The sequence below is a fragment of the Poromitra crassiceps genome (assembly GCF_964638095.1).
Source record: "Poromitra crassiceps genome assembly, chromosome: 8".
Classification (NCBI taxonomy): domain Eukaryota; kingdom Metazoa; phylum Chordata; class Actinopteri; order Beryciformes; family Melamphaidae; genus Poromitra; species Poromitra crassiceps.
Genome location: NC_139629.1, coordinates 13,983,769 through 14,002,134, shown reverse-complemented (window position 1 = coordinate 14,002,134; position 18,366 = coordinate 13,983,769). Strand labels below are relative to the sequence as shown.

Genomic DNA, 18,366 nt, shown 5'->3' with positions numbered 1-18,366 from the left:
AATAGAAAGTGATAAAATTTCTTTAGAACAAGAAGAAGAAGCCAGTGTTAAGACAATTTAGCCGCATGTATATATAGTGACCTTTTGATTGCGTTTACTGTGTTTAATGTCAAGTTATTGTTGTTGCTATTTCTTGCTATTTCCATTGATGACCACAATGGATGTGTTTCAACACTTTGTTGTGTTATCCTTTGCAGTCATATATACAAAATATTAAATATAAATATGTAGCCTACATTGACTGTTTTTATATTTCTCGAGCTGAAGCGGCGCTTAACAGAAACTGAATGTCACGCTAAACCGGTCACACAAGAAGCACTCTCTTTTCCTCAGCGCCTCGCCCCCGCGCCCACAACTTGCATTGAATTCATGCCTGGCAGCTTCACGCTTGGAAACTGGAACAGAATCCTGAACGATCACTTCAGCGTGGCTTGAATGTGGCACGCGTGCGGCTGGTGTGAACGGTCTCGCCTGTTAACAAGGACGCAAGGACACTGAAATGAAACTGCGTGGCTTCAGCGTGGCTTCGGCGTATGGTGTGAACGAGGGCTAAGAGTAACTGAACCCCAACCCCAAATCTGTGGTGAAGCCTGACCCACTATATCACGGCTCCGGTTCCAGGAAGTGAATTTCCCATTAATTTCTCCATTGACGTTTCAGAAAATCCTTATATAGTTTTAAGCCTGGAACCAAGCTACAAGATGACCATAAAACATTTGAAAGGGAGCGAAACAAATGGGAGTCAAATGTGTTATGTCGTAGTTCATCTTGTAGGTTCTGAAAAGTCGAATGAACGGGAAATTCACTTCTTGAAACCAGAGCCACGGAATAGCGGCCTCTATTGGCTGGTTATGTTATCACCTGTTGTATTGTATAGAAGGTGATATCACCTATCGCCACAGATCAGCCAATAACAGATTGTTAGTGCAGTACTACCTTTCACCATTAGGTGTCAGGCTTTACCACAGATTGGTTGGGTTTTGAGGTATTTACTCTTTAAACCCAGACTAACAAATATGATGCAGAAAGAAATAATTGTGTAGGAGCAGAAGACTAAGGCAGCCACTGAACTGATCAAAACTAAACTCAAAAGCAGTCCGTGTCTTTTGTGGTAAATATGGCTAAGGGAAGCCACTGGCCAGCAGGTGTCAGTATCAGGGCATTGCATCACAATGTGTATGTGGACATACTGTACATGCAGCAGGCTAGGATTGGACACGTGACGTATTGTGGAATAATTGCTTCAAGAATAAAAGTCTAAAAAGAAAAGAAAAACCAAGCACTGATCTGATCTGTGTATAAAGTTTTATCAGCTTTTCTCAGATAGATATTTAGCAGGATTTACAGAATGAAGTCCTGCTTTTGGTGCCTTTACAACTGCAGTAATGAAAACAGTCAGCAAACAACAAAGGTGCAACAGTAGAAAACAATAGAACAATAGGTGCAACAATAGAAAAATGAATATGCACAATTATGGAAATTTTGATTTGGTGCAGAGAATACTTTCCATTCTTTCTTTCTTTTTGCCCCTCCCTCCCACCTCCTTTGATCGTCACTGTGTCTGTGAAAAGCTAAAGTTGACATGAAACGACTGGATGTAACAACAGCTCACTGGCTTCTGGAGGATGTGAACAGACATTGATGAACTACTCATACAGTAACAGTATAATATAATGATATACATGAATGCACTTGCATATATGTTCAGAGTCATGCAAAACATTCTGACGCATAAAAATGCCAGCTTAGCAAGACATGCAGCAATTTCCAGGCAATTTACAACAGACTTCATATTGTCTCATGTTCAACCATCTTGTATGAAATATCAAAATAAAAACGAAAACGAAAAATAGTGCAGTGGTCTGCTGTTTTTTTTTTATTATCTTGTGCTCCAATAAGAACCCAGATAAAATTAAGGTGTCTGCGTGATTTTTCTTCTTTAAGGACTGAAAGATTGAACCTTACAGAAAAAAACATGTATTTTCCATGTGATAACGTGTTTTTCCACATGTGGAAAACATGTGATAACATGTGATGGTGTTATTCCATGTTATATAAAATGTGGAGCATCTGAAAATATTCCAGAATCATAATGCCCATGTGATGTCATGTGGTTCACATGTGATTTTCCACATGTGAAATTCACACATTTCTTTCTGTAAGGATACACACTGCTCATCAATTTAGGCCCCTTATTTAAAAAATAAATACATGTGAAGGCTATTTAGACCTTTGTTTCAATTGGATTCATTTCAATATTTCATTACAGCAATGGCACCTAGACAGATAAAAAACAAACAATTAATTTATACTAATCATATGACATTCAGTGGCTTGCAAAGTCAGGTGTGAATCTCATCTCACATGTATGTCATATCCAAGGTATTATACTGTATTGTATATGTGTGTGTGTATACTTTAATATATGGAATAAGAGTGACAGTAATAACTGGTAAACCTTTGCATGAATGCATGAAATTAAAATAAACTTTGATTTTAAGGTAACAAACAAACAACAACCAAGTTTTCATGCAACAGTAGCACAGCATAGCACATGCATGCTCTTTGTAAAAATAATGAACATTCATTGCATTATTATCACTTACACAACAGTTAGTTAATGTACAAAAAGATACTATTATTACTTGTTGGATATCTTTTACAACTGTTGTATGAAAGCAATATCACACTAAAGGGGGCGCTGTTGTACTGTGTAATATCAGCACAGCTGTGATTATCGACTGAATCACAGACAGACGATATACAGTACAGCGATATTGCTTACTGTACTTATAATTTGAGATTCATCCACACGTTTATTCAAATATACTGTCAGAGCTCATCATTTAGTTGCAGTGCTTGAAGCAGGGAAAGCTGGGTGTTGGGTATTGTAATAATAATAAAAAATAATAAAGCTGGTCCGTGACTAGCGGCACCAGCTCGACAAACGTGAATGCCGCTGAGTGAGTGATGAAGTTACACCATTGGTCAGCCAGACCACGTGCTCGGCACCCGGAACGACTGATGCTTGCAGAGGTAGAGAGAGAGAGAGAGAGAGAGAGAGAGAGAGAGAGTGTGTTTGTGTGACGGGGGCACAGCAGAGCATGTGTGCACGCACGCCCTGCTGTGATTGGTTATTTTGCACTCACATGACCCGCATCGGGTGCAACACATGAGAGCGAGCGAGTGAAATGAGTGAGACGCCTGCGTTTCCTGACAAATCGGGTGACTTTTTCTGATCATGGGAAGCAATGTGTTGAGTCCCAAAACATTTGGCAATAAATTGGTATGGCTGATGGCGCTTTTCTCTACTTGTGTCTGACAGAGAGGTCTATGATCACAGTGCTTCCCACACAGTGCAGCCCCCCTCCCTCCGCTGAGAGCAGGGACTGTAGGATAGGGTCCACTTGTAATTGTTACTGGCCCACGCTGGTTCTGGCCCGGGCGGGCGGAGTCAGCAGTTATTATAACAAGTGCAGCCTTATATATTGATATGCATAATTATCATGTGACGCCATCTGGTGACTGCTAGTGACCTTCTGAGCAGCCAATAGAAAAGAGTTGGCAACACTGCACGCCAGCTATATACTAGGTAGTTTCCATAAGGTTTTCTTCGCCAAAAAATAAAAACAAAAATCAGCATATGTGTACATTCCTGCTATGCAACTAACATCTTAAAAAAAGAACTAAACTAAACAGCAAAAGCTGCTGATAACAATAATCATAAAAAAATATATAAATAACATGTTTAAATAACATTGTTTACATGAGGCTGTTGTTTACAGCGGGCTTATTGTTCAGTCGACCGGAGATACAAACTCCAGCTCGGAGGAATGATTATTTAAGGGCTCGTGTGTTTAGCTGGAGTTCGTCCTCTTGCTTTTCTTTGGGCTTTGTCCTGGATCCACCTTCAGCTCATAATACTGCATCTATAGACAGACAGACAGACAGACAGACAGACAGACAGACAGACAGACAGACAGACAGACAGACAGACAGACATGCAGACAGACATGCAGACATGCAGACAGACATGCAGACAGACAGACAGACATGCAGACATGCAGACAGACATGCAGACAGACAGACAGACAGACATGCAGACAGACAGACATGCAGACAGACAGACATACAGATGGATAACAGAGGTCTGTATTATCAGCATAATTGAAAACTTACCATTATTTACATATTTGGCTATTATAAAATGTTAAACCAATGATATTTGTTTCCTGGATTACATAATTTTGGCAATTGTCAATGGAAAACTGCTGGGTCTTTCCAGATCCTTTGCCAGTAGCAGATGTGGACTGTGGTCCACTGGTTGAATATGGGGGATATACTGTATCTAATAGCATATTGACACTTGTTCACAAAACAAACAGGCAGCTCAATTTAACCCCTGGTTGTCACAAAATTCCACCGCACACCTGGACTTGCAGCACACCATTTGGGAACCACTGGCCTAGAGGTTGAATTCTGAGGTGACGTACCACTTGAACATCAGAGGGCACTCTGGAGAGGAAGTCCAGAAGCTCGTTGTTGTCGATGGCGTATGGGTTGCGGAGCTTTTTTGTCCATTTATTCACACCTAAGGAAGAAGATGTCAGTTTGGTTAGTTCAAATACAGTCGATGCTGTTGGTGGAATTGCCTGTCGGTGTAACATCACGACTCACCCCAGGCGAGTACAAGGTATCGAAGGGGGATGAGGTAAAGGAGAACGGCGGCCACACACAGGGCAGTGATCGCCAACCAGCTTAGAAAAGGCACCGTCCAGTTAGCTGTGCTGCAGGGGGGCGACAGAGAGCACAGGTTAGAAAAGGCACAGCCCAGTTAGCTGTGCTGCAGGGGGCGACATAGAGCACAAGCAAAACTGGTGACCCAATCCTGGGAATGTAGCAATAGCAATCACAGTTTTAACGGCTTGAGACTTGACTTGATGCATGAAGAGAAGACTTGAGACTTGACTTGATGCATGAAGAGAAGACTTGAGACTTGACTTGATGCATGAAGAGAAGACTTGACACTTGACTTGATGCATGAAGAGAAGACTTGAGACTTGACTTGATGCATAAAGAGAAGACTTGAGACTCTACTTGACTTTGGTTCTGGTGACTTGAGACTTGACTGAGTTGTACTTTGATGACTTGAAAAGGTGTCTAAAGTCTTGACTTGAGATCTTGCGTTTGTGTAAATGATTTTCATTGAAAGTGATGGGATTTGTTCCAACAGACGACTGAATTTAAATTATATTTTCTCAATTTGTATGGAATGGTTGAATTTATTGAAGTTGAAACTCTTACCAAGGTTTTTATCCTACTAAAACCATATTGCATTGAAAAGTCATATATATTTAAGATATTAAATTGATACTGGACTATTGATTTCTTCTGACTTGACTTGATGTTCTCCAATCCCGAAGATTTCAGTTTCGTTTCGTTCTCTTTGACGACACCTATCGCAATGAGCTGTAATTGCAGGTGAAATCCAAACAGTGTTGTATATCACATACAAACACTGTTTGGATCTCACCTGCAATTACCGGAAAAAATGAGTTTGTTATCCTACTTCACACAAGAGTTCTCGTGAACCTACAGTAACCTACAGAGTGAGTCTATTGTGTTAGCTCCGCCTACCGTCTCTGGGGTGTCTCCACAGACAGCTAGTTCTTAAATGCTGCAATACTGAAAATGCAAAGGGTTCCATCAATGGGCCATAGGCTCAGTCATCATTGTGTTAACTCAGTTGGTGATAGTGACTTAACAGACATTTATTTACATGAAAATCTTTGAGATTATCCCTTTAAAGTCGAAGTGAACCGGAGGCGAATGCAATAGCACGAGCGTCGGAGACTGAAAACAAATTGAGAGGCGGACCATATTTACCATAGTTACATTTCTTTGCATTCTTAGAGATTATAGTTTTTGTTTTTTGCTCATGTTTCATGCAATGGGCCAAGTTAGTAGTTAGTTTATGGGATAGGAATTCTGCCAGATGACAGGCACTAGGCGCCATTTTCTACTTCATTTGGAAGAGAAAATTATCCTGAAATGAAGATTTAATTGACAGCTGCATGATATGATATGATTGGTTGAAATGGGGTAGAAATTTGATAGTACTAGGTGACGTCAGCAAACTGTAGATTAGTGTTATCAATGAAATTTTGAAAAATGAACTTTTGATGTGAAAACGTGTGAAAAACTCACTTCTTTATCCTCTCTCCGTATGAAGCCACATCATCCAGAGCGCTCTGCACGCTGACGAACACTTCCTGGATGGCGTACAGTTTATCCAGCAGGCCCTTCCGCTCAGAGTCCTGGCAAATCAGAACAGAAAGAATAAGGCAAAGACCAATGTTTTACCATGCAATAGGGCTGTCACTTTTTTTTCTTTTTTTTATAATGAAATTTTTATTATTTTTCACAGATTACATCATCATTTATTTAGAACAAAATGAGACTAGTAAATCTATGATTAGTAACCCATATAAAAGACAGACATCACACAAAACATAAACACATCCCAATACAAATACATCCCAAAACACAACAAAACATAAACACATCCCAATACAAATAATCCCAAAACACAACAAAACGCCACAAAAGAAAAGACAACAAAGTGGGAGGGGGGGAGGTCATCACTTTTGTCTTGGATATCCTCCATACACACAACCTCACTGCTTGGTAGGCTACCTACACACACATCCTCTCTTCATACACGCGACTTTCCATTTCTAATTTCTAATTCACTATGAGCTTGACCTATTCATGCCCTATTAACCCGATTTCTGCAACCAATCTTTTTTGTTTGCAACGATTACGCGGTAAAATGGAGGACACTAGCGAGCAAACAGTCATGACAGCAAAGCATCTGAGAAGCAGTGTGTGGAAGATGACAAAGTGACTAAGAAAAGATAAGGGTGTTTGTTGACTTTGACTTTGCAAAAGCTCTACAATGACAACAAATGGGCGGACCTAACTGCTAGCTTGCCACCCAGGTGAGTCAGTGGAAACAGACGAGTGGAGCTGGAGCGATGTCGGCTGTAGTTTCTGTGGCGTGTCATTTCAAATTCGTTCGAACTTGATTTTGAGAAAAAGTGACAGCCCTACCATGCAATACAAATACCCGTATTTATGTAGACGCAGAGAAATATCAAGTCGTAACTATTACACTACCTTGTCGTCTTTGTCCTCGTCCTCATCCTCCCATTCAAACATAGCCTCCATTGACTGCAGCAAGAAAAAGGGCAATGCATATTTAATTGATACAGTAAAAAAAAAATCACGCACATACACACGACACACGCACATACACACGAGACACGCACACGGCACACACACACACACACACACACACACACACGCACACACACACACACACACACACACACACACACACACACACACACACACACCTGTTATTCTCTGACTGAATTCTCACCATGTCTGCTGTGTCTCTACTGGAAGTGAAGAAGTAGTTCCAGATGAGCAGCAGCAGCAGGCCCAGCGGCAGCATGTACAGCTCGAAGTTCCACACGACCACCACAAACAGCTGAGAGAGAGGAGTCACACACAAGAACCACAAACAAACAGCTGAGAGAGAGGAGTCACACACAACCGTTTAGACAGGTAGATCTGCTGTAGCTGTTGACAAATGTAAGAGTAGATCTGAAGTGTAAAAACGTTGGATTAAAATAACGAGCCAATCTCCTCACTGATGGTCTCATTTGCTGATGGAGGTCATATATAGGCATCAGTAGAGGCTTTGGTTGATGCACATGTGAACTACGGTCGCTATAAAAGTGAGCGTCTGAGGCTATCTCCTTGATGTGACACAGTTTAATGGCATGGCAGAGCGTCTGAGGCTATCTCCTTGCTGTGACACAGTTTAATGGCATGGCAGCTTCATGCGGTGTTGGGAGGGGGGCACATTGAGGGGGTACGTTTTACAGGTACTACCATAGATCTTCTATTACTAAAGATGGTTCACCGCAGGCTCCGCCAATTCTAACAACTGGTAGCAGCAAGTATCTTAAATGCAAATGGTGCAAAAAGATATGTGGCTTCGGAGAAAGGGCAGAATATTTACTTTCATGAATATAGGGGGTGAAAGAATCTGAGATCACGTTGACTTTGTCCGTGGAAAACCATGAGCAAAACCCATGTGCCAAAATGACAGGAAGTGAGTTGAAGTTGGTTCGTCTTGCTTGAAATCCCATCGTATTTGGTACTACCAAGAGTGCATACTTTGCGGTTGAAAAAGTGTGTGTGTGTGTGTGTGGTGTGTGTGGTGTGTGTGGGTGTCTGTCACACTGAGATATATGAACGGAGAGAGTGTCCCTATCTCTTCCCTGTATGTTTTATTGAAGCCAAAATCCGGCCAGATCAGTGAACCAGAGTCTGCGCAGTAGCTCCCTTGATTTAGAACCTCTTGAGAGCTCCCCGCCCCTCTGAACTTTCTTATGTAGAGCTGCTGTTTCTAGAATGCGCACAGTGCGTTGTGTATTTATATACAGTCTAGCTCTGTAAATATGACACTTTAAGTTGTAATATTTTTTGTCTCGCCAAAAGTAACCAGGAAGATTCCCACTATGAGATCAGTTTATCAAAATGACGCCTGTACGAAAATCTGATTTTGGTTGTCAGAGATTTCAGACCTCCGGGCTGCTGCTGAGTGCTCTCAGCGCTCTTAGCGCGGGCCGGAAGTGGAGGCAGGCCTTACTCACCTTCAGCCTCACTGCTGTGCTGTGTTGACTAAGCTAGCCCAATGTTTTCGTGGCATTTTGATTAACTTTATGATTTAATTCCTTTTGGAGCAAATGTTAGTTTTACAAATCTAACCTTGACGCTTTACGCAACGTTGTTTGCTGGTATAGTGTTGTGGGTATAGTGCAGCCTGTAACGTTCTCCGTTGTCGGAGATTGAGTTGTATCAGCCAGACAAGTCAGACCGCCGGGCTGCTCTCAGCCCATGCTCTGAGAGCAGCCCGCAAGAGGAGCCTCTCAGCCCGGAAGAGGAGCCAGGGCTGCTTGGCTCTCAGCCTCTCACTGGGGGAAATTCTCGGATGAACAGCTGTGTTGATTAGCCTAATGTTTCCGTGGCATTTTGATTAGCTTTAAGATTACATTTCTTTTGCCGCAAATGTTGGTTTAACAAATCTAACCGTGAGGCTACGTTGTTGTACCCCCCCGGTACAGTGTGTGTAGGGCAGCCCAACCTAACGTTAGCCCAGTGCGTGAGCCAGGCTGCCTGGTCTATCGTTACTAAGAGAGGAGCTTGTGAAGAACGAACATCCCCACAGTCAAAGCATTTCCCCCAGATACGCATATAAAAACGTTTGTTGATTTAATAGCCTACAAAAAATAAAACGTCTGTTTGTATGTGATGCTAACCCGTTAGCGATGAGCGAACGGTGCTTGTGTACTACTAGGCCTCATCTTATACCCGGGACGGGAGTTAACGTTATAAAACACATTTCCTGTCAGTTGGACAACCTGGTCAGTTCTGAAAATATGTGTCTATTATTGTGTTATTCCAGCTATCGTTATCGGTTGTTAAGTTATAGTAATATTAAGCCGATAAATAATGAAAAACAGCTGACTAGCAAAAGCGGCTAACGCCATTGCTAGCCTGCATGTTAAAACCATTGTGTACCTATAAAGTAGCTGGAGTAACTAAAACACATATTTTCTGAACTTACTTCAGTCCCCAACCAACGTTAATTCCTCGCGCACCTTTCTCAAAACAATGTTCATTTTATTGCGGCCCATTGATATGTCTGGTAGCCAGCACAGCCAACCCATGAGCCACCCCGACCTCCAGGCCTGCACTACCGAGGCTAAGAGCCCATCTCCCGGCCCCACACACCCAGCAGAGCCACCCCGACCTCCAGGCAGCGATAATGATGAAGCCGTGTGTCTTGTCTATGACGATAGATCTATAATGTGAAGAGCCTGTCCAGCCAATGACGGCTTGAGACTGGCTGCCACAGCTGTCAATCATCCATTTTTATCCCTTTTTATATGTCAAATAACTACTTAAAAACAAACTGATCAGAAAAATTACCACTTGCACAGGCATTGGCATGATAATGACTATCTAAAATGATACAAACCACCTTTGGAAAAAAATTATCTGACGTATACTGTGATTATTTCAGTTGTGATTTTCCCATCCACTAACATGGGGAGGCGGGCCTTGTGACCTAATACTGGATTCAACCGCCAGAGCGGCGATCTAACATGCAGCGGCTTCACTGAACGGGACCAATGCCCAGTCCATCTTATAATATGTCCATGGTCTGTCATACCACAAAAGAGATGATGCTCCTCTGTGTAGATTCCCACTGAAAGCAGCTCTTGATATATGTCCCACAGTTAATGAGGACCATGACACAGCGCTTCACACGGTTGAAGTTCTGCTGGATCAACTGAAGGAGACAAAGTACAGATCATGGCTTACCTAAATCATACTGCACAGTGCACACATGCTTTTTACGTATATTTTTTATAACATTGTGTTTATATACACTCAGATATAAAACATAATTGTCATATTTAGTACTGTAATACACATTTTTATTAAGTCACAGCCACCTCCTTCCTGAGCCACAGTCGGGTCATTGTTGGTTCAGGAGGTAGAGCAGGTTGTCCACTATAGACCTTATTCGATTGACGTCACTCACGTATGGGCACGCCCACCGCCGCCATATTGTCGACATAGCGCTGCAGCTCTCAAGTGACAGCCTATGTGGAGCAGCGTTTATAGGAAGCTAGCCGCTGTTAGCGTTACCTGTATCGTTCCAATTGTGTTCGGATGGTGACCTGCGTTACACGTGGCTGTAGTACTGACAGCAATAAAGTCCCCGTGGTTTGTTTCTATCTCTACCGTCCACAGACGTGAAGGGAGCGAGACTGGGGATACGTCAGCAGCACAGGAGATGTGTGGATAGTTGGGAGAGACAGATGAAACCTTCTGACAGCTCCTCACAGCAAAGTCTGTTCACCTCGTCCTTTAGTTTATTTATTACATGCATTATAATGGCAGCATACAAGCAACAACGGTGGGGTTTTTATTGCTGTCATTACCATCGCTATTTTGTAATGGAACAGAAATGACAATAAGGCTGTTACTTGTCAGCTGCAGCGCTGTGTGCGCGCAGGACGGTATGTCAACAATATGGTGCCGTCCAGGGTTAGCGAATAAGGTCTATAGTCGCTTTGGATAAGAGGTCGCTGGTTCGATCCCCGGCTCCCGTCCGCATAGGCTACAGTATCGAAGTGTCCTTGGGCAAGATACTGAACCCCAAATTGCTGCAGCAAGCTACCCTTGCCGTCAGTGTATGAATACAAATTTAATTATTTATTTGGCCAAAGTAGGTTTGCACCTACAAGGACATTGACTTGGTGTGGTTGGTGTTTCTGCATGAATGGGTGAATGTACTGTAGGCATATTATAAAGCGCTCTCACATCCACATTATAGTCATCATTAATATACACAAACATACATTCTTGGAGGCTTTCTGCTCTTCCTCGATGCACTTCTGCTCTGCAGGAACCACAGTCTTCAAAGCAGCCTTGACCTGAAGAGACAAACCCTCCGTTAGAGAGACTGTAGTCGTTAGAGAGACTGTAGTCCGTTAGAGAGACTGTAGTCATTAGAGAGACTGTAGTCATTAGAGACTGTAGTCATTAGAGAGACTGTAGTCATTAGAGAGACTGTAGTCTGTTAAAGAGACTGTAGTCTGTTAGAGAGACTGTAGTCTGTTAGAGAGACTGTAGTCTGTTAGAGAGACTGCAGTCATTAGAGACTGTAGTCTGTTAGAGAGACTGTAGTCTGTTAGAGAGACTGTAGTCTGTTAGAGAGACTGTAGTCTGTTAGATACTGTAGTCATTAGAGAGACTGTAGTCTGTTAGAGAGACTGTAGTCTGTTAGAGACTGTAGTCATTAGAGAGACTGTAGTCTGTTAGAGAGACTGTAGTCATTAGAGACTGTAGTCATTAGAGACTGTAGTGATTAGAGACTGCAGTCGTTAGAGAGACTGTAGTCATTAGAGACTGTAGTCATTAGAGACTGTAGTCGTTAGAGAGACTGTAGTCATTAGAGACTGTAGTCATTAGAGACTGTAATCTGTTAGAGAGACTGTAGTCATTAGAGACTGTAGTCTGTTAGAGAGACTGTAGTCATTAGAGACTGTAGTCATTAGAAACTGTAGTCTGTTAGAGACTGTAGTCATTAGAGACTGTAGTCTGTTAGAGAGGCTGTAGTCATTAGAGACTGTAGTTGTTAGAGAGACTGTAGTCATTAGAGACTGTAGTCGTTAGAGAAACTGTAGTCATTAGAGAGACTGTAGTCGTTAGAGACTGTAGTCATTAGAGAGACTGTAGTCAGGAAGAAGATGGGAGAACTTGACAGCTTGGGTCCAGACAGACAGGGCCGTGCTCACAGTGTTGTAGATGACGTCCATCTCCAGGTAAATGACTCCCTTGTTTGGTCCGGTCAGCGCCTTGTTTTTTAACATGTACCCCTTCTGCTCTCCATTACAGATCTGACAGACATGGAGGAAGAATGGTTTATTTGACTTTTGTACATTTCAAGCTGCATTTCCTGCAGCATGTGCCTACAGTGCAGGCTACAGTATCCCCAGCCCACCATCCTGCAGCATGTGTCTACAGTGCAGGCTACAGTATCCCCAGCCCACCACTCTGCAGCATGCGTCTACAGTGCAGGCTACAGTATCCCCAGCCCACCACCCTGCAGCATGTGTCTACAGTGCAGGCTACAGTATCCCCAGCCCACCATCCTGCAGCACGTGTCTACAGTGCAGGCTACAGTATCCCCAGCCCACCACTCTGCAGCATGTGGCTACAGTGCAGGTTACAGTATCCCCAGCCCACCATCCTGCAGCATGTGTCTACAGTGCAGGCTACAGTATCCCCAGCCCACCACTCTGCAGCATGTGTCTACAGTGCAGGCTACAGTATCCCCAGCCCACCACTCTGCAGCATGTGTCTACAGTGCAGGTTACAGTATCCCCAGCCCACCACTCTGCAGCATGTGTCTACAGTGCAGGTTACAGTATCCCCAGCCCACCACCCTGCAGCATGTGTCTACAGTGCAGGTTACAGTATCCCCAGCCCACCACTCTGCAGCACGTGTCTACAGTGCAGGTTACACTATCCCCAGCCCACCACCCTGCAGCATGTGGCTACAGTGCAGGCTACAGTATCCCCAGCCCACCATCCTGCAGCACGTGTCTACAGTGCAGGTTACAGTATCCCCAGCCCACCATCCTGCAGCACGTGTCTACAGTGCAGGCTACAGTATCCCCAGCCCACCACTCTGCAGCATGTGGCTACAGTGCAGGTTACAGTATCCCCAGCCCACCACCCTGCAGCATGTGTCTACAGTGCAGGCTACAGTATCCCCAGCCCACCACTCTGCAGCATGTGTCTACAGTGCAGGTTACAGTATCCCCAGCCCACCACCCTGCAGCATGTGTCTACAGTGCAGGTTACAGTATCCCCAGCCCACCACCCTGCAGCATGTGTCTACAGTGCAGGCTACAGTATCCCCAGCCCACCACTCTGCAGCATGTGTCTACAGTGCAGGTTACAGTATCCCCAGCCCACCATCCTGCAGCATGTGTCTACAGTGCAGGTTACAGAATCCCCAGCCCACCATCCTGCAGCACGTGGCTACAGTGCAGGTTACACTATCCCCAGCCCACCATCCTGCAGCACGTGGCTACAGTGCAGGTTACAGAATCCCCAGCCCACCATCCTGCAGCACGTGGCTACAGTGCACATTTCAACAAAAAACAGAGGGTAAATGACGTGTTTCTTTTCAAGTCACCTTGGCATCTCAGGGCTCGTGGAGACTTGGATTACGCCAGGGGAGCAGCAGTATGGGAACATTTTATGTTTTTGTTTTTTTTTCCTTTGTTGTTGTTGTTGTTGTTGTTGTTGTTGTTGTTGTTGTTGTTGTTGTTGTTGTTGTTGTTTTCTACACTCAGCAGACAGCTCTACTTGCCTGACGCGGCCGGTCTCCACTTCTCCAAACTGGGACCACACCAGCTGCATTCTACTGCACGTAGTATACTGACTCTATGCAAGTACCTCATACAGTACAACCCCACATCAAAAAAACCTAACTATCCCTTTAAGGCAGTGATACTCAACTTGCGCATGCGGCCCGCGTATATTGCGATGGAATTGCAAAAAAAAAACATTTACAGTGCACCTGAACGCAACATGCAAGATACCCGCTGAATAAGTGTCCAAATGTTCATGTCATTCTGGCCAATACTCCACTTCTGTTATAGCATTTCAGTCTGGAATATGGAATATCTTTCAATAATCTATGATTTAGCTGCTAAATTGTCGAATACCGCCGTCTGCTCGCTACCCAGGCACTTATGTATGTACTTAACCTAACTAACTTAACCTAACTAACTATCCAGTGTGCACAACATTGTCAGACTAAACTCCGGCTGACACACCAAAAACCCACAATCCGCTACAGAAAAATGTATATTGTTTGTTTATGAACTGGCCCCTCGCCTTCTATCATTTCAAGTGACCCCCGGGCAAAGCAAGTTGAGTATCCCTGCTTTAGGGCCTCTAAAAAGTATTACATTTTTATACTTTTTAAAGCATAAGTTGGATGATTTTTCTAAACCTGCAGATACTTAGGACTAAATATAGACAATCACACACTCTTTCTAAAGTGAGAAACATCCTTTAACGTAGCCTGGAGTTGGGATGTACAGTAGACATACATACTCAAACGTCAGCCTGACGAGGGGTCGCAGGGGAGTCCCCAGCAAAATGAGTCATTGTGTGATTTCACTATGATTTCAATTAGAGTTAGCCCAAGGAGAGAATGTAGCGCATATTCTTGGTAATAGCTTTCACTCTCTCCTGTTATCTCCCCATCTACTGTACTACCTCATCATCATCATCATCATCATCACATGTACAGTATAGTATACTTGTGCTGTTCACATCAGCTGCGTCGACCCGACAGTACGTCACATTTTTGGGGAGCTCCACGCCGGCCAGGGCTTTTTGACGTACTGTGTATACATTTCACTTTACGAACACACACAGACACACACACGGACACACCCACGGACACACAGACACTTACATGCAATAAGGGGATGGCCACCTTTCCCAGGAAATCTGCACTTCTGTCTCTGTCCTCATCAAACACTGTCACCTCCAAAACGGAGTGAATGTCTTTCACATTACTGATGCAAAGAGAGAGGGAGAGAGAGAGAGAGAGAGAATTTGAGAAAGAGTAGATGAATAACAGGATATGGTCCAGTCTCTCTGACCACACGAAAACAGCCGGAGATCTGATCTACTACTCTGATCATCAACGAGGGCAGGATTGAGGCAAAGTGCACATTAGACAGGAAGATATGATTATATTTGAGAAAATACACATATGGATTCACGCACTAAAGTGTGACTGGAAATAGCAAGAAGTAACACCACTTAATTATACTATTTCCTTCAAGCGGGTAAAAATATCTCTCTATTTGACTTGATTCGATTATTTTAATGTGGTGCACTTTGCGTGTTCTTTTACATGAACTTTATCCTTTTGACTTTGTAATTGCTTTATTTCTCTAAGCCCCTTTGCTTTTTTCTTGTATTTATTTATTTTAGCGTGATCCTCCCACACGCTACATCCTGCCGGTGAAACACCTCGCTGTCAGGTGAAAAGAAGCGACTGGTGACTGCACATGTATCGGAGGAAGCATGTGCTGGTCTACAACTCTCCCCAGATCGACAGAGCAGGTGGAGCAACGACCGGGACAGCAGGGGGAATTGGCCAAGTCCAATTGGGGAGAAAATGGGAGAAAAATCAGAAGAAAAGCCAAAGAAAATCATGTATATACAGTCAACCTCTGGAAGGAAAAGACAGGCAAAACAAAAGAGTTCTGTTAGAAGAAAATGTAAAAATACGGTTTGTACAACATGAATGATGGAGAAGAAGAGATGAAACAGTGAAATAGACGAATGCAGCGTGATGGCCACTCACAAGGTGAAGACTTTGTTCCACTCTGGATTGAGGTTCTTGTAAACAGTGTGTGTCTGCAGTCTGTTATTATTCAGCTCCAGCACACAGAAAGGATCACTCTTACCTAGGGGACCATTGAAAATCACAGCACATTTGGGCGATAACATAAAACACACAAATATATTAATGGATCACAGTGAGTATAAAGACCTTTACAAACCAAGAGTGATTTATTTTGAATCGCACGTCAATAATGTTTTTAGAACCAATGTCCAGTCAACGGAGCCATGCATATCAATGGCTTCACTGAGCAAAATTGCGGATCAAGGTTGATTTCTTTGCAAGTTTTCACCTTCGACATGAACAGAGCTACATAGACTTCAACTCCTGTATCAAGCGCAGTGGAACTCTCCATGCTCTGTCCTCTCCTCAAAAGCAAACGCATGTTGTCGTCGTCGTCGTCGTCGCTGCTCCATTTTATCGCGCGGCGATGGTTTCTTTAGAACTTACATGTATTTAATATAACCGCAAAATCGTGGCACGTTTGGTGGGAATATATTTGAAGGGAATAATTTGCCTGCAGATTATTCTGAATTTTCATTTCTTCACGTCGCTCTTGGTGTGTAAAGGCCTTAAGGTCTGTGTGTGTGTGTGTGTGTGTGTGTGTGTGTGGGGGTGTGGGTTTGGGTGTGTGTGTGTGTGTGTGTGTGTGTGGGTGGGTGGGTGGGTGTGTGTGTGTGTGTGTGTGTGTGTGTGTGTGTGTGTGTGTGTGTGTGTGTGTGTGTGTGTGTGTGTGTGTGTGTGTGGGTGTGTGTGTGTGTGTGTGTGTGTGTGTGTGTGTGTGTGTGTGTGTGTGTGTGTGTGTGTGTGTGTGTGTGTGTAAGAGGGAGACAGAAACAGGACAGGGAGAGATAGGAGAGAGGGGGGGGGGGTGTGATGAGTCACAGGGAGGTTGTTTACCATTGACATCTGCAGCCATCAGTCCTTCAGCTCTCATCACCTTGATCTGCACCAGGCCCACGTCTCTCAGGTTAGAGGCTGACTTCAGCACACCCTGGAAGAGCACATTCATTCATTCACTCATTCATTTTGATCTGGGAGGTCATTGAGGGTATAATTTACAATGATGCAGAGAGGGATGTCATACAACAATGTGTGGAATAACTGTCACCAGTAATAAAACTTATGGTGGACTGATAAACTGCATCTAGGGTTAAGAGTGGAGGCAGAGGCGTGTCTATAGATAACATCGCCATAATCCAAAACAGACAAGATGACTGCCTCAATTACCTGCTTCCTACTGAACATAGGAAAATGAGCTCTGTTTGTGTACAAATATCATTTTTTTTGTCGTAGCTTGATGACAATTGTGTCAATGTGGAATTTAAAAGTAACTTTTTGATCCAGCCAGATACCAAAATATTTTTTTATTCCGAGACCCTCTCAACATTGTGTCCATTTAGTCTTGGTAAACATGAAATGTGGAAGGTTTAGGATCTTTGAAAGCATTTTTTTCTGTCAAAAACAAGCATGACTCCATATCATAAGATGGGTTTCGAATTGCTGCTCTGCTGACCACATGCGTACAGTCCATGACAGCGATCATGTTTGGAATGCCCACAACACAATGGAAACTGTCCTTGGTCATGCATCATTGCACATCAGTACTTATACCGCATTCAAGACAATTCGGACCGCTGTAAGTTTCAACACGGAACCTCCGGCCCAGACAGATTTGCGTTCACGCTGCACCAACCAGGAAAACCAAACTGTTGCTATAGCAACCCGCGTTAGCATGGTAGCTACCTACTAGCGAACAATGCTAACCGAACATGCTGAATGCTGAATTTCACACAGAGTGAAACACAGATGACACAAACACATATGAAACGTTAACATTACACAATTAAGACCTCAAATTGTGTGTTAAAACGTCAACAAACGTTTATAATAATCCTGTGATTATCATTAAGATGCAATTTGTCATTTTGATGTGGCTGTGACATCAACTCGGAGAAACCGGAGCTCTGGATGATACCCGAATTTCCGAGCTGTAATTCCGGCCTGAACGACCGTTCAATTTATTTTTTACAGGTCGGAACCCATTTTTTTCCGGCGGTCCGAGTTGTCTTGAACGGGGTATAAGTAGGGCTGCAACTAATTAATCTGTTGATTATTTTCTCTGCTAATAAATTAGTCGTTTGGTCTATAAGATGTCACAAAATGGTGGAAAATGTCAATCACTGTTTCCCCAATGCCCAAAGACGACATCCTCAAATGTCTTCTTTTGTCCTCCTGACCAACAGTCCACGACCCAAACATAATCACTT

General features: G+C 43.4%; 1 protein-coding gene across 1 annotated transcript in view; it reads right to left on the bottom strand.

Annotated features, from left to right (window-relative positions):
* Nucleotides 1–1,299: 1,299 nt before the first annotated feature.
* The window catches only part of mctp1b (multiple C2 domains, transmembrane 1b), a 61,473-nt gene continuing 44,406 nt past the window's right edge, over nucleotides 1,300–18,366 (bottom strand). Inside the window, exons 10-21 of the mRNA XM_083642339.1 lie at nucleotides 16,997–17,090; nucleotides 16,058–16,160; nucleotides 15,155–15,257; nucleotides 12,450–12,551; nucleotides 11,511–11,585; nucleotides 10,313–10,432; nucleotides 7,445–7,555; nucleotides 7,180–7,233; nucleotides 6,208–6,317; nucleotides 4,678–4,787; nucleotides 4,494–4,591; nucleotides 1,300–3,929 (exon numbers count right to left, since the gene is read on the bottom strand). Of these exons, the coding sequence (XP_083498465.1) occupies nucleotides 3,858–3,929; nucleotides 4,494–4,591; nucleotides 4,678–4,787; nucleotides 6,208–6,317; nucleotides 7,180–7,233; nucleotides 7,445–7,555; nucleotides 10,313–10,432; nucleotides 11,511–11,585; nucleotides 12,450–12,551; nucleotides 15,155–15,257; nucleotides 16,058–16,160; nucleotides 16,997–17,090 (1,152 nt within the window). The 3' untranslated portion in view covers nucleotides 1,300–3,857. The remainder of the gene's footprint in view (nucleotides 3,930–4,493; nucleotides 4,592–4,677; nucleotides 4,788–6,207; nucleotides 6,318–7,179; nucleotides 7,234–7,444; nucleotides 7,556–10,312; nucleotides 10,433–11,510; nucleotides 11,586–12,449; nucleotides 12,552–15,154; nucleotides 15,258–16,057; nucleotides 16,161–16,996; nucleotides 17,091–18,366) is intronic.